The sequence below is a fragment of the Nothoprocta perdicaria genome, unplaced genomic scaffold (genome assembly GCF_003342845.1).
Source record: "Nothoprocta perdicaria isolate Ctin4 unplaced genomic scaffold, notPer1 scaffold_295, whole genome shotgun sequence".
In the NCBI taxonomy this organism is placed as follows: Eukaryota; Metazoa; Chordata; class Aves; order Tinamiformes; family Tinamidae; genus Nothoprocta; species Nothoprocta perdicaria.
This window is the reverse complement of record NW_020455527.1, coordinates 1-15,285: the sequence shown is the minus strand read 5'-3', so window position 1 is coordinate 15,285 and position 15,285 is coordinate 1. Positions and strand designations below refer to the sequence as shown.

Genomic DNA, 15,285 nt, shown 5'->3' with positions numbered 1-15,285 from the left:
GCTACTTTAAATCACTATGTTACACCGATTTGTGTTTGTACATAGGTGTTTTTGTACTCAGAAATATGAAATATTTGCATTTTCAGAGAAAATACTCATATCTCAGAGTAAAACTTGAATAATTTCCCATTTTATGGTAAGAGTGACAGTTTAAACCTAAGCTTGAAGGAATCCTAAGTAGTAATTCTGGTCTAAAAATGGTATTTCAAGAACATGTTGCACAGAAACACTAGGAGTGTGTGTCCTTGAAATGCTATTGCAGACAGCTTAAATTCTAACACGTAACATCAGGAACTTCGCTACTAGAAAGACTAGTGCTGGTGTTAGGAAAAAAAAGTAATTATTTTAATCATTGCTACTCAGTTATAAAGGAATTTGCAGTACATTGTGCATATGAGAACCTTTTTCTTCTTTTTTCCTTTTTGGGTGGGGGGATGATTTCTTATTGCTTTAAACCAGAACTCAGATACAGATGAACTGTTTGTATTATTAACTTTAAAAAAAAAAGAAAAAAGAAAAAAGGAAAAAACTTAGAACCCTCTTCGTGGCCGCTCCGTAATTGGCAGTTGCAAGCTCAGAATTCGGTGGGAATGCCGCCTTTCCCGCAGGACTCGTCAGGCTCCAGAAGCCTCCGGTCGCGGCCATGCAGGGGGCTCGCTGGGCTGGCCGGGCCCGCCGCGGCAGTGGCACCGTGGCCGCAGGCTGCGGGTCCGCGGCCCGCGCTCGTCGCCAGCAGCGTGAGCAGGGAGCCTGGGGCCCGGCCGCCGAGGGGCTGCCGAGCGCCTGGCCCGCAGCCGGCTGACCCCTCCCTCGGGTGAGCCGCCGCGCTGACCCCGCAGGACGATGCTAATCCTTGCTGCCGGAGGCTCAGCTGTGCGCGGCATGCGGAAGCGGGATGCCGCCGCGCTGGCACGCGCGCCGGCTCTATTAATACCTCCGCGCCCGGCACGCAGCCCTTCCGCACCTCTGGCAGCGCGGGCACAGCCGGGGCTCCTCACATCACCGAACCAGCCTCCACGGCCTCGCTGCTGCCCGGCCTCCAGAACACACCCCCATCACTGCCTCCCATCCCTACTGAACCAAAGCCCCTCTCCCCACCGAACCGCTTCTCATGGAAGTACTCCACAACTCCAACAGGTCGCTCCAGCTGCAGCGAGCATAGAGACAGTGTCCTCAACAGCTGTCAAGTAAGAAAAAGGAACTGAGGAGGATGATGAAACTGAGCTGCTGTTGCCTCCATCCGGGGTGTCGCTCCAGAAATAGTTCTGTTGTTTGGTACGTGCTTAGTATATGTATTCCTACAGTAAGCTGATCCTCGTGACCTATATTTACTGCACAGTCACGCAGTAAAATTTGTGTTGTATAGATTTTAAGGCTTACACTGAAAGCATTAAAAGGCTTTTTTTTTTTAAAAAAAAAAGTTTATTTTCCACAAGGAAGAGCAATAGGAAAAATTAAATTGTTTTCCACATAGTTTTCTTGAAACAGAGTCTACAAGGACATAGTCAGCACCAAAACTAAAAAAAAAAAAAAAAAAAAAAACAAAAAAAAAAAAAAAGGAAAGAGAAGTACAAAACAGCCATAGAATATAATCTATAAAGCAAACATTTAATATTGCACTTTGTTTCTCTAATGTTTGGATTTTACTTATATCTTCCCTAATTCAGATCAGGATTCTCTATCAAATACTGGGATACAACTGTGAACCTTATGTTTTGTAATGCTGAGAATTGACCAATATTTGTGGAAGAGGAGCAGTGCCCCTAATGAGCTAACAGGAGAGTTTACGTGGAGAGTCCCTACTGGATACAGTTTCAGAATTTCTCAAGTCTGAGCTCAAAGGCTGTGATGCGATGCCAATTGCTTTGATATTGGTCAATCCTGCTTCATATGCATTTTTCCATTATATTGTGATAAGTACTTTAATGCTATGTATATCGGTAATTGTTCCCTAGTCTGTTAAAACAAAAATGAAAAAAAAAAAAAAGTTGAAAAAAAGTAAAACCACCAAATGCCCTTTTATGCCAAAGATCCCATCAGCTTTTTTTTTTTTAATTTTCTCATCTGGATGGAGAGGGTAAAGGAAAGGGACATTCACAAAATGGCCTCATAAGGTAAGACATCACCCAATTGCCTTTTTATCCAGTATTTTTGCTTATCAAAGTCAAAAACCTCCTACCTGAATCACTTAAAACGCGACTCATATTTAAACTTTTTCACCCTGTCATTGTTTTTGAAACATGAAGTATCCTTCATGTTCTCATAAAGGCCACTTATGGAAAAGCCTATTATGTCATTCTATGAAGCCTTAAAAACCAAGGCAGTTTTTTGTAAAAATAAGCACCACGCAGAATCCACCAGCTTTCCTTCTCCCCCTTCTGAGCTGTTTTATTGCACGAGAAGCCACGTGGTGGATGGGCTCTCGTTGAAGCAGCCGCCCCCAGCAGCGTGTCCCTTTGTCAATAGTCTCAATTCTGTGAGTTTGGAAAAGGAAAGTGGACTTTCCTGAGGCCCTAGCAGGGTAGGGGCTGCTATCTGTGTTACTGGAGCTTATGGCTCCACTGCACCCTTCCTCTTTCTTTACCTCCACCTCTGGGATGAACGCAGGAGCAAGAATTCCTCATCTTTCATGTCTTCTGTCCTGAACCAGCACCTGCTTGAAGCTGCTGGGGGTTGTTTTAAAGCTCATGAAAGTACCCCAGGAGCTGCAACGGCTGAGGAATTCTACCCCAACATCCACTTGAGTACAGCTGGCAACACTGATATTCTGGCCCAGTTTCATTACAGTTCTAGTCATAGTATTTTTACAGTATCATAAACCCTGAATATAATACAAAGTGCACAAACTGAGCTCTCTTTTACCATAGTCCAAGCTCTTCTTGTCTGAAATATACTTTCTACTAGAGACTCCTTATATAAAGGTATAGAATTTTTGGTGATTAGGTAACTATGTAAAAAAATAAATTTACTTTCCCTTCCTATCCCTACTCACTGAGAATCTTCTCTGCCCATGAATGCTGGACAGTATAGGACTATGTCCTTTTGAAAATTCTTTTAATGCTTAGCTAGTGGCTGATGGTGCTGCTTTCACTTGTGCCTTTTGTTTTTTCTTTTTTAAGGCTTCACAACTTGACTCTTTCTTATAATATAGGAAGTTACTAAGGGAATGCAGGTGGGTTTTGTAACTTTTGTGTATGTCCCTCTTCCAAATCCCCCTCTCAGTAGAGAATAAAACACCAACACAAAACAACAACAACAAAAAAAAATGAAGTAACTCAACAGTGCAACATAAAACAAATAGCATTCCAACAGTTTGGCAAGTGATGAGTTCACCTGAGATTAAGTGATTTTTAGGCAGTCTGTAACAAAATGCTGCTTTGCGATAATAGTAGAAAGGCAACAAATTTTTAAAAGAAATGAAGAAGGTCTACAATCCTGACAGTCTCATATTAGTCTCCTTCTGGTATTGCCCTCCTACCCCCACCCCCAATGGATCTGTTGCTTATCTACTACAGTAGGCTGCAAAACATACAGCAAGAAGGATTGGCTTGAAGGCATTTGATGTTTGTAAATAAATCCACAAGAGGATCCAAGCTGAAGAGGTGATACATGATCAGCCTATTAGGACATTTCTGAGCATGTGCATATGCAGGTAAAGTCCAAGCTACATTAAATTAAAAAGAAAAAAAAAAAGTCAGTGCATTTGTTAAGTCTTTGTCAACGTTGTTTTTCTTTTTTTTTTATCAAAGCTTTCTTTTGCTCCTTGTTGTGCGGGCCACGAACAAGTAAGAGGGGGTAACAACAGTCAGGCATAAATGAGAAAAAGCTGTAGTGACACTGAACCGCACAACGTAAGCGATGAGCATGTGCAAATTTCCAAATCATAGTAGGAAGCCATCCCTCTCTTACAGCGTGGCGAGTGTTTGACACACATGACTGCAGGCTACTAAGGCTGCTCCTAGTATGTGCCAGTATTTAAGGGGGGAAAAAAGCTCAGATCTTCAAGCATGTGGAGCAGTCCTATGATGTTACGGTAGGCTTCTAAGCATGATCACAGGTTGTTTTCATTTGTTCACCGTCCAGGCGAGAACACCGCCACTCTCTTGGGAAAGTGGGTCTCCGCTATGACGCCTCGATCTTCAACACGGTAAGCGCGATTCAAAACCCAAGTCAAGTCAGCTTAGCATGGATTCCTTCAACGAGAGGGGCAGGATGGTCTCTCATCTGTGGGCTGATCTGGGTTGGGGTCAATCTAATGAAAAAGGCAAAGGGGAGAAGGGGAGGAAAGAAAAAAGGTGGTATTTTAGATTCAGCTGTTAGAGGCAGATCAGAGTTCACATTTTTAAGTAGATTATAATGATGCATGGTATTCCCAATCCAAAGGTTATTAAAACAAATGCTAAACCTGTGGTTATTGAAATAAAGCTTTGGATAAATTTAATAGAATATGTACTTAATACATATGAAGTAAATTGAAGGCTTTAACCAAAGATTGGGAGGTTTTAACTAGAGATTTTTACCAACGTAATTCTTTGTGCTTAATACCAAACTTATATACACACAAAAACCTTCCTACTACTAGGGAAGTCTTTAATCACCTGACATGTACCAGAACGATGACACATTACTAAAAACGTCATCGAAGATACATTTAGAGATACTGAGGTTTTGCTTGAAAAAGGCAGAAAATAGTCAAAAAAAGGAAATACTACTTAAAAATAGTTAATCCTCAATATATTAAGTTTCAAAAGCTCATGTGTTCTCAGACCTTACTTTCTTCCTTTCCCAAAGGAATAAAGGGAAACCTGCTAGCCCAAGTCTCGCAGACTGGATGATATGAACAGTTTTATACAGTTTCATCATGAACAGCACACAAAGGGTTCCTGTCTCTGCCCATTTCATAGTGTTAGTCTTTAACAGGGGAAACGCATGGGGCTCTTGGCTTAAAGTGAATATTCAGGCAAAATTCATCTAAAGCGAACAGTTATTTGTTCTGTATCACTGCTGTTCTTGCAAAAAAAATATGTTCATGTCTTACAAAAAAGGAGTTACAAAGAGAAAAGGAGGGGGATTCATGAACAGATGCACACACAGCTCTAAGACTGCTAGTACTTTTGGGAAGCTTCTACGGCGTGCTGCCAAGAGAACACCATTTCCAGGCCTACAAGGCACTGGCCAGACCATCTTTCAAATACAAGGCCAAGGTCATGTACAGAAAGTGAGTGTAGCCCGTGCTATGAAATAGACATGGAAAATGTGATTCTTGCTAAAGGATCTGAGTTGAGGAGGGGGGCACCTTGTTTCCCCTTCCTCCCTTCACTGCTTTCTCTGAGTTTTTTTTGCAGAGGGGAATGTCTTCCTCCATGTATTCCACAAGGCAAAATTCGGACGGGTAGCAGGTTATTGCTCACACTGCCTGCCGTGTGCCTACCTCTGAGTAGAGGGGTGGAGGCAGGAAGCGGAACTCCTGGATGTACGCAAACAACGGTCCCTGGAGCGCCCGCTCAAAGTCGTCGCAGGCGGCTATGGGCGCCAGGCTCGACTGCCGCTGTTCCTCTGTGACCACTTCTGCATAGCTCGGAGGTGCTGGAGGGAAAAGGTACACGCAGTTCGAACAACACGTTCTTATGCATGTCAAAATATATAATATGATAAATATTAAACTTTTGTCATTATAAGAGACACTTGCAGGCAGGTAAATATTCAGATTTTTTTACAACTGTTAACACAGAAGTGAGCTAAGTGATTTCGTTTTAAGATTAAGCAAGCTTATGTTCAAAAACAGACTGACCACTGCGTATTGTGGCTCAGTTACCCCCCTGATTTAAGTGTGCCAAGGATGCTGTTTTTTCATGTACAGGCAGAAGAGACAGACTGTTGCAATCCTCTGGATTTCAGAAATCAGAGTCCAGTATTAGTACTTACAAAACAGTATGTTCCTTAGGTGTGTGATAGGAGGGAAGGAGGTCAAGTTCCTCCTTCAGCCAGAAGGCAGATATCCCATGAAATTATACTCTAAGTTTTTCAGAAAGCCACAGCTATCATGGCAGACAAGAGAGCTGAGACATCACTAATATTGTGGGTTGTAACATCCCACAAGCAAGGATGCAACTGGGTTACAGCAGGTAAGAGTAACCACGTTCTGCCCAGATGAAACAGCATCCTAGGCCTTCATTTCAACCAGCTCCCAAGGCAGTCTGATTCCCCTGCCTTTCCTAGGCAGAGAGAAGGGCAGTTGACAGAGGAAACTCTCTTCCTCTGCAGCAAAGAGGTGGCAAGGGAACACCCTACACAAAGGATTCCCTGTGGGCACTGTTGTGAAAGGACACAGTGCGCTTCTCCTAGTGACACAGCAATGAAAGAAACAAAAAATCTAAACTAATAACAGATTGCTTTAGATTTGTATTGTCAATTTACCTTCTGGTCTTTCAGGCAGGGTCAGACCAAGCCAATTCATGTTCATGCTACACTGGCTGCTCACGCTCGATGTTCTGCTACCAAATGGGTGGAGAGGAATGGTACCAATGACCAGTGGTAAGTTAAGGAATAAATCCATGGCTCCCGGAATATCAACATACACCTGAAGAAAATAAGAAATAGAAACATGAGTTTGCATCAGCATTAAGTTATTAGACCAAGTTTTTTCTTGCTGTGGAAGTTCCTCTGAGGAACTTGTTTCTAATTGTCTGTTGTGGGGCCTGTGCCCCTAAGGGCCTGTAAGCTCTCCGCATTAATGGAAGCTCAACATTCTTAATGCAAGGCCTCACATGGAAATGCAGGCTACTGATGACATGTTTGTTTGGCTGACACCATTATTTTAAAAAGTTGCGTGATGTGAACCAAACTCACTCACAGCTTTCCTGTCGGGACACTTAACATTGGCATGCATATTTTCTTTCCTTTTTTTTGGTAACTAATTAGCCAAACCCTTTTTAAGAGTTTGCATGGAATGATGGGAAGGACCCATATTTGAGAATGAAACAGAACATGCAACATACCATTAGTGAATACTCCACACGGATTATACTACAGTCAAGGATGGAAGGGGAAACGGGTGGAATTTTCAACACTTTGCCATTCCAGGTTTCTGTTTTGCCGGACGACAGGGACTCCCCACGCAGGCTGGCAACGAGCTGCTTGACTTCCTTCATTTTCCCTTTGGCATAGAATGCCTGTGTTTGGTAAATGGCTGCCTTTGGCACCACCATACGGGAAGAGCAGTTCTCAATCTCAGCAAAGATCTGAATTGATTCACCTGAAACAAAAGAGGATTTAAGTTCTCATTATATTTACGGAGCAGTTTAAGCAAAACTATAATGCACTAGACCTTGCTCTTGCTGCTCTATCTGTTGAGAGCCACGTCACCATTAGGCAATCTAAAACAGAAGTGCAGAAGTCTGCTTGGCAGAAGTAAGTGAACTTCAGCAATGGTGAGATAGAGCTAGTGCTGTCTGTTTTACTTCAAAATATTCTGAGGCAATTGCTGAATGTGGACAGAGGTGGTAAACATAGCCTTAATTTTCACATAAAACCATTAAGCACAAACTTAGTCATTTCAAAACGTAGTTTTAAAAGGGAAGGAGGAACATTTCCTATAATTACTTCTGTTACGTACCTGGGGTGTAGCCCTTCCTTTCAATTTTGGCACTTAAGGATATTGGGCCTGAGGTACAAAACCAACAACAGAGAGTCTTTTCTTTTGTGCCTGCTTGGGGTGACTGCAAGAAAAGAATAAAAATGCCCGTTAAATTACAGAGTTCAATTAAACCCATCAGTGATTTTAATCAACATACACACACAACAATCATTTTCATGATGTGCTTTTTGGAAATCTCTTCTATTTGTAAGAAATATCTAAAACAATTTAAATGTCATTACAGAGATAAAAACGTTTGTCCTAATTCCACTGCTGCCATTAGCGCTGCCTTTTTCTCCCAACCACAGGATCTTCCACACTACAGTCATACTTAAAAGTACTTAGAAGTTTTTTTTATATATACTTAAAATAAATACTGAATAGCTTAAAATAAAATGCTGTATGGCCTACACATTCTAAGGGAACGTTGGCCAAGCTTTCCATGTAATTATCAGCAAATTAGCACATCTTCCCACTTCACATTACACTACATTTCAGAAACAAAGCAACTAAGCCAAACTACTCTAATCTTGACTCCTGCCATTTTCTCATCTATACTAAACCAACTGTTATTTTACATGAAACAAGGATTAAGGGCTTGATCCAAAGCCCATTAAAGTCAAATGAGAGTCCTTTGATTTTAATGGAGTTTGTGCAAGGCCAAGGTCCCTTCACAAGTCTGATTTTTCTCCCATACACACAAGAAACCTATTTCAATGGACTTTGTTTTTAAAATTTATTTTTTTCCAGAGATTAAAATTTGAGGAAGAGGGAAGGGGAGGGAAAAGAAAGGGATTTTAGGCCAGATTGAAATTAAATCCTCATTGAAAGTAGTTGTGATATTAAAGTGATTTTAATATAATGAAATTTCAAGAAGTTTATACAGAATTGTGATAATTTCTCCCCATAAACAGTAAGTTATCTATATGGAAATTATCAATTATGCACTGCAGGACATTTTTTACTTTGCATTTTTAAGTTAGCAGTCTCAAAATGAAGTATTTTTATGCATTGTATGTTCCTTCCAGAGGCTATTCCTTATTTGAAAGGAAAGAGGAACAGTTCATAGAAATTCTCCACCTGGGTAAGTCTTTATAAATTATCAGTTTTAAAAAACAAGTACATTTATATCTTATTGTTTGTTAAGAATCAAGCAACTCTATATGGGGTAATTTAGTTTTCAAAATACCAGCAGTTAAAGAGTTGCAAAACCAAAAGGATGCTTAGAAGATCAGCTGTAGTTAAACTAGCAAATAAATATTAGATAAAATTAGATATTGATGTTGTTTTGGTTATTGTAATTCATTATTCGTATGCCAGAAACAAAGAATGAGTAATTCTGTCAATTCTTACCAGTAATGAAGGAGTGTTGATATCTATATGTTCAAAGACTGTAAATTCCTTCTTTAATTTTACTGGTAGAAGCCAAGGCCTATGCAATTCGGCTTTCACCCAATAGCGCACACTGCCATGTCTGCCTTCGAATGAGGTAGCAAGTGGTCTGTGCAGGACACAAAGGTCAAAATTGAGCAACGTCTTTCTCTCTCTTTCCAATGATGATACAGGTGATCAGATTAGGAAGTGCTATGTTGAAGTAGTCGTTTTAATGCACCAGAATATTTAATTAAGCATAACTTATTTGCAAAGTTTCCATATCTCAGAAAATTCAAGATTAAAGCTGGGAGAAAAAATCATCTCCAATTCATCCAACAGTAGTTTGGTAGAAATTTTAAGAATTGATGACAGGATTGTGCTAGAAAATGCCAGAAGAGTGCTCTTTCTCCTTAAGCTTAAGAGGTTGCTTTCAAGTCTAGGATGCTGCCTGCCATTTTAAGGCTACTCAGTCAAAATTAGCCTCAGTAGCAGTAAACTGTTGTTCGGGATACTGGTTTTTTTCTAAATAATTGTGTATTGTTTACTTGGCTGGTATCTCAGTGTCTGGTTTATTTTAGCTCTAACTAAGCACTTTTGTCATTTGTTTTGCCTTAAGCAGAGTAATTAAACATCTCAATTTAGAGCTTTGAATAGACAAAGGCTATTTTGAGTATCTTCTAATTTTCCTCGGCTCTGATGAGGCCATATTCAAATATTAATAATAGAGGAGACTATTCTGCTCTCCACTCTGGAAGACAAGGAGTCCTTGGGATCTAGAGGATAAAGGCATGGAAAGGTGCTCCAAGTCTTTTAGCATCACCTTTTTCTGCAGCAGCAGAACATGAAGGACAAAATTCTTCACACTCCACTTATCTCTACAGTCCTTTTTCAGTAACACTTTAATTCAGAGTAGTTTTTTTTTTTAATGTTGTACTGGCTAGGATTTTACTAAAATGACTTTTACTAATCATTTATGATTAGTAAATGATTCTTTTATGCACAGGTTTGACTTTTCTATTTGTACACTGGAAACACCTTTTTGGTTAAAAAAGAAGACAGGCTTTTTTTCTAATCAGCCTTTAGAGTTTCATCTGGCCTCAGTATTCTTTCGGGCAGAATCAATAAAACTAGTCCCTGCCTTGTGTTTTTCCACCACTGCATTATAGTTTCTTTCTCAGTTTTCAAAATAGCAAGCATACAGATTACTAAGTAGACAGTGTCAAACTGTTGTTTGTCAGGAATTCAGACATTTGCTGCCAGTATTTATCAGTATTACCAAAAGCTAGTTTCAAGTCACTTTTAAAGATCTTTTACAGTATTTTTGACCAATGCTTATAGTCTTTTACTGGCCATCTATGTCACCTCAAACTCTATACTGCACACATGCTGTTTTGTGCTTTCATATATAAACATCCCAAATAAAGGGAAGATCAGCATTCTCTGTCCTTACTTTTTGCAATTGAGATCCTCCTCTAAACAGGAGATTGACGTCTAAGAATCACTACATATATAGTGCTCTATATAAGTGTTCCAATGGCATCTACTGCCAAACTATTCACTTTGAAACCAACCTGTAAAACCATCATGTGGAGGTTCTGCTGCAGCCAGCACCTCTAGTAAGTAGATGGTTCATTTGCTTTAATATTAGATATTAGCCTACTTGAGTATAACATTCTGCCAAGATTTTCAACCTCACTGACTTCCAAGATTGCCTTTTACAGTAAAAGGCTCTTCCTCTTTTTTCTCCATCCATTTCCGGACTATGTTCCTTTGTATTCAATGTTTGTGTCTTAGCCAGCTTCCATCTTGGTAACTGCTCTAGCTCCTCAAGATGTCTGTGTTGTGCAGACACATCAACACAGACCTGTGTGCTGGGTGTATGTGGCACCATTTTAGCCCTTCTTTTGCAGGAAGGCCAGCCTGAATACATACATCCCATTTAAACTAGAACAATCTCCTCTTTTGTTCAAACGCTGTTAAACTTGCCACATCTGTGTTTGTTCAGATGCTGTTAAAAGTTGCCCTATCTGTTGCAGACTGAGCCCAAACAATCAAGCCGTGATCTGATCACTAGTTCTGCTGGTCTGCGTGGCTCCACTGCAATCTTGGGCCTGTTAGAAGCTCTCACAGCCATTCAGCTGGACTTGAAAGACACTTAATTCCCCTCCATTCTCCAGGGGTGAAGTAAAATACTGCAAGGCACAATGAGTCAGGCTTTGGTCAAAAAAGGAAGTCACCAACTGAGCAAAGATCTCCCCTTTTGTGGGAGAACAAAGAAATATATATATACACATTTACCAGCATAAAAGCAACCTCTTCAGCTTAATGAGATTATGTCCGCTGTTGCATGTCTGAGCACAACTCCTACTACCATTGAAAAGGTTTCCCCTCCACCCACAGCAAGGGTTTTTCTTAGGCAGGTATGTGTCTCAGCGTCCTCTCACACAGCCTGAGCAGTGCTGGGGGGTACTTACGTCTGTGGAAGCTCGAAGCTGAATGCATATTCATGCCTTCCTGAATGAATGGTATGAAGGCCTTCTTCGGAATTGTCATCATCTAGGAGGGAAAAACCCAATATGCTATTCCACCTGTGAACATTTTACACAGCATAATTTATTACATAGGTTTCTTTCCCGGAGTAAAGGGGATTTATACACTCTTTACAACACTTAAGAACATGGTATGTCATGAACGTAATTATCTCCAGCCCATTTGTATCAATTCTTGGCTGTGAAGCCACAAAACTTTTAAAGGTAGGTAAAACAGCCAGAATCATCTTACATAAGAGCAGATATTAACTTGTTTTAATTATTTGCTGCTTAATTCTGTCATAGTTGTAATTGCTGCCATTTTAAGCTCTGGCCAAGAGATCCATCATGGAAATCATGTTTTTCAACATGATATTTACTTCAAAATGCAAATACAAATGGGCCTCTCTCTTTAATAGTATTTAGCAATTTAATACTTGGTATAAAGTTTTCTCCGTAAGATAAATTTATTCAATTTTTTATATTCTGGCTTGCAAAGGGCCCAGAAATTCACTGGGAGTGGGAGGGGGAAGAGAAAGACAGACAAGCAGGGTCGGGGGGGGAGGGAGGTATGTGCAGCACCTGGAAAGGACTGGACAAATTGAGCAGCATGGGCAGTGGAAAATTGCCCAATGCATGTTTTTAGCGCTCATCTATAAACCCTCAAAGCTTAGTTGGATCTTGCTGGTGTAGCTAAGACCCAAAGGGCTCCTGGTTGCAACAAGAAAGCTGACTTGGGGCTTATAGTCATGACTCTCTCTGCTGCTGTAAATGCTGCAACAAATTTGTGGCTTATTCCGATATAATTACTGTAACACCAGGAAAAGTGCTGACTTCATCAAAATATAGTTGCTTTTATGAGAAAGGAACTAAACATCTTGTGTGCAAAAGAAAGGGGATAATAAATGCAGGGGGTCTATGTGAAGAGTTGCTTAAAACGTTAAGTATCATGGAGGAAGGCAGGCACAGTTAGAAATGTACAGTTCCCATTGTCCTACAAAAACGCTGATTTTTTATGTGTACCAAAAAAAGCTATGGCAAGTAACCTAAAAACCACCGCACCATTTACATGGAGGCATGGTGGGGTGTCATGCGGCCAAGAAAGAATCTCACAGTTAAAGCTCACGACACTGTGTGTATAAATATATATGTGTTTTAAAACAGCTGTGCGCCCGTATTTATTTTTCAAAAAAGCAATAATCTCGTCCTGGCCCCGAAGTTTCCCTTCCTTCCTCCTCTCCCTTTCTGCCAGCTCAGCAGTCCCGCTGAGCCGAGCGGCAGCGCTGTGGTAAACAAGTGCTGAGCTGTCAATCAGCGGCTAGGCTGGAGCAGGAGCGGACCGGCCTAAACCGGCGCGAGCAGCTCCTGAGCCAGCCAGCCGCTCATATACATACAGTATACATTACACCGCGCCGCCGCCGCCGCGGGGGAGGCGCCGCCGCCCCAGCCCGCCCCCCGCCTTCCGCCCGCCGGGGCGGCTACGTGCGCGGCGCGCGGACCCCGCGGCCGTTACCCCGCGGGGGTGGTGGGGGTGAGGGGAGTGCGGGGGCAGCGGAGGGCGGTAACGGCGGCGCCCGTAACGGTGGCGCGCGGCCCCTTCCCCCCCCCGCCCTCCTCTCCGCGAGCCGCCGGTTCCGGCCGCCGCCGGCCGCCCCCGCCGCGCACGCCGGAGTGCGGGCAAGGCAACCTGCTCCCTGCGCCTACCCCCCACCGCGCCTCGCCGCCCGCCAATCAGCGCCTGGCATCGCCTTAGCAACAGGCTAACAAACGCGCGCGGGCCAATGGCGGCGCGGGTGCGGGCGCGGGGCGGGGCGCGCGGCGCCAAGCTAGGCTGAGCGGCGGCCAGCGAAGTCATTGAAACTCTGCCGCGGCCCGCGCCTCCCGCCCGTGCCCACCTGCCGCCCCGCCGCTCTCCCGTCCCCCCCCCCAAAAAGGCCCTTGGCCACAGTGTCAGCGCTGGGATACACTGGCGCTGCGGGGCACATCTGCCAATGGAAAGTCATGGCCGCGGCTGAGGGCCGGTGGGGAGCGGCAGGTCGGCCTGTCGCGGAGGGCTCGTGCATGTCCGCACGTCTGCCGGGCCTCGGCCAACCGCCTCCAGGCCGCGGCACAGGCGGCGTTTCTGCTGCCGGCCGCAACGCCCGTGAGCCATGCTCTGGGTTGCACCAGTAACTAGGGGAATACTCAGCCCGGCTGTAGCCTTTACCTCAAAAAAATGTCTTGTAATGGGCTCGGTGCAATCTGCAGGCAAACTTCCTTAAAAATGATGTTTTTTAAAAAATGCCCTATACATGTACCCATCTCTGCAGCAAATATGCTGCATATTAAAGGAAAAAAAAAGGGCGAAATTACATAACCAGTTTTAACATTATTTTCTTGTGCTAGGAATTAAGTCATCGCCACCACCTGACGCGCGCAGCCAATCTGCGGCGAGCGGGGCGCACCCCCTCCCTCTCGCCAGGACCGGTCCCAAACAGGATTGAACCGCTTCTAACAAAGGGTGGAAACTTCACAAAAACAACCCCGGAGTCCCCCACACTCGCACAGTGCAGCCCTGCGAACAATGGATGGGCGAAGCGAGGGCCCGCGCCCCCTGCCCCTCGCCTTGGGGTGGGAAGGGGAGATCGGGGCTTCTCCCGAGAGGGGCTTTCGCTGAGGGCAGGTTCCAGAAGTCGCCAACTTGGGAATGATGCTCCCAGCGCTGCCGTCGGCCTCCCGGGCTGCGCTCTGGGGCTGGGACCCCCTGCCCAAGGGCGCAGGAAGGGAAATTAAAGCTAATTTAGGAATTTGCTGGAAGTCGGGAGCAAAGGAAGCAGCCGGGGGAATTACACGTGGGGTGGTGATAGCAGATGTCAAAATAAGCCACAGGGAATCTCCGCTGTGCCAGAAATGATCCATCTTTAAAAAACATCACAGATCAGCCTGAAAAGCAGAGCTAGTTCTGTCATGTGTCAAAAAAAGTATTTTTATGCCTCTGTATATTTCACAATTCGAGACGTCGCTACCAGTGAACTCGTTCACTGCATACCTGGTTTTGATTTTTTTCGCTTTCCCCCACAAACCCAATCTCCTTAATACGACTATGACAAAACGAATGCTGCATTTCCAATACACAGTATTAATTAACCGCAAATCCCCAGGAAGAAGCTCCGTTAAAGGGCAGGCAGTTGGAGCAAGTCCTGCTTGCAGGCACTTTGCAGATGCATCTCAGCATGGTTTTAATGTGCAGCGAGCGTCCATGTAATGGGGAAGAGAAAGCCCCGACAGGCAGCCTGCCTCTCCTCATCCTTCGGAATAGGGGATTTTATAGGTTATGCACTAAAAAAGCATACATGGAAACGATGCAAAGATGAGACCTTTCCAGAAAAAAATACGTCTGCATGTAATAAAATAGCAAGTAAAAATCTTACCTCTTTCGTGCCCGATGAGGATGTCCTTATGGTTGAAATATTCTACTTCTTCAGTGTAATTCTGTGTATAGGCAGTGTTGGATCCAGCATTTCTAGATTCAGTCCAACGTACTTTTGCATGTCCTCTTGCATGAATCTTAAGCGATTTTACTCTAATTTCCCCAGTAACTTCTAAATTGACCCTTCCTGAGACTGTGTCCCCGCTAGAATAGACGGGGACATTGCTGTCATTGAGACAGTCAAAGCTTATTGTCAAACTCTTCACCTTCCCCAGCACCATTTTTTATAACAAAGTGTACAAAAATATACTGTTAGAAAAAAAAAAAGAAAAAAAAAA

General features: G+C 43.2%; 1 protein-coding gene across 1 annotated transcript; it reads right to left on the bottom strand.

The window, feature by feature from the left end:
• Positions 1–1,550: 1,550 nt before the first annotated feature.
• Positions 1,551–15,272, bottom strand: ARRDC3 (arrestin domain containing 3). Its single transcript, XM_026041837.1, has 8 exons — positions 14,949–15,272; positions 11,485–11,566; positions 8,990–9,137; positions 7,616–7,718; positions 6,999–7,255; positions 6,418–6,580; positions 5,432–5,586; positions 1,551–4,252 (listed from the first exon to the last, which is right to left on the bottom strand). Exons 1-8 carry the CDS (start codon positions 15,226–15,228, stop codon positions 4,196–4,198), a joined length of 1,245 nt encoding a protein of 414 aa, XP_025897622.1. The 5' UTR covers positions 15,229–15,272; the 3' UTR covers positions 1,551–4,195.
• Positions 15,273–15,285: the final 13 nt, after the last annotated feature.

What these genes read in the sequence shown, in the direction of transcription:
- ARRDC3 (XM_026041837.1), bottom strand. Translation starts at nt 15,228, where the DNA reads ATGGTGCTGGGGAAGGTGAAGAGTTTGACAATAAGCTTTGACTGTCTC. An exon ending in GTGTGGAGTATTCACTAATG is followed by an intron (nt 6,581 to 6,998) that starts GTATGTTGCATG and finishes TATTTTCTTCAG; the next exon opens with GTGTATGTTGATATTCCGGG. An exon ending in CCTGCCTGAAAGACCAGAAG is followed by an intron (nt 5,587 to 6,417) that starts GTAAATTGACAA and finishes TTTTCCCTCCAG; the next exon opens with CACCTCCGAGCTATGCAGAA.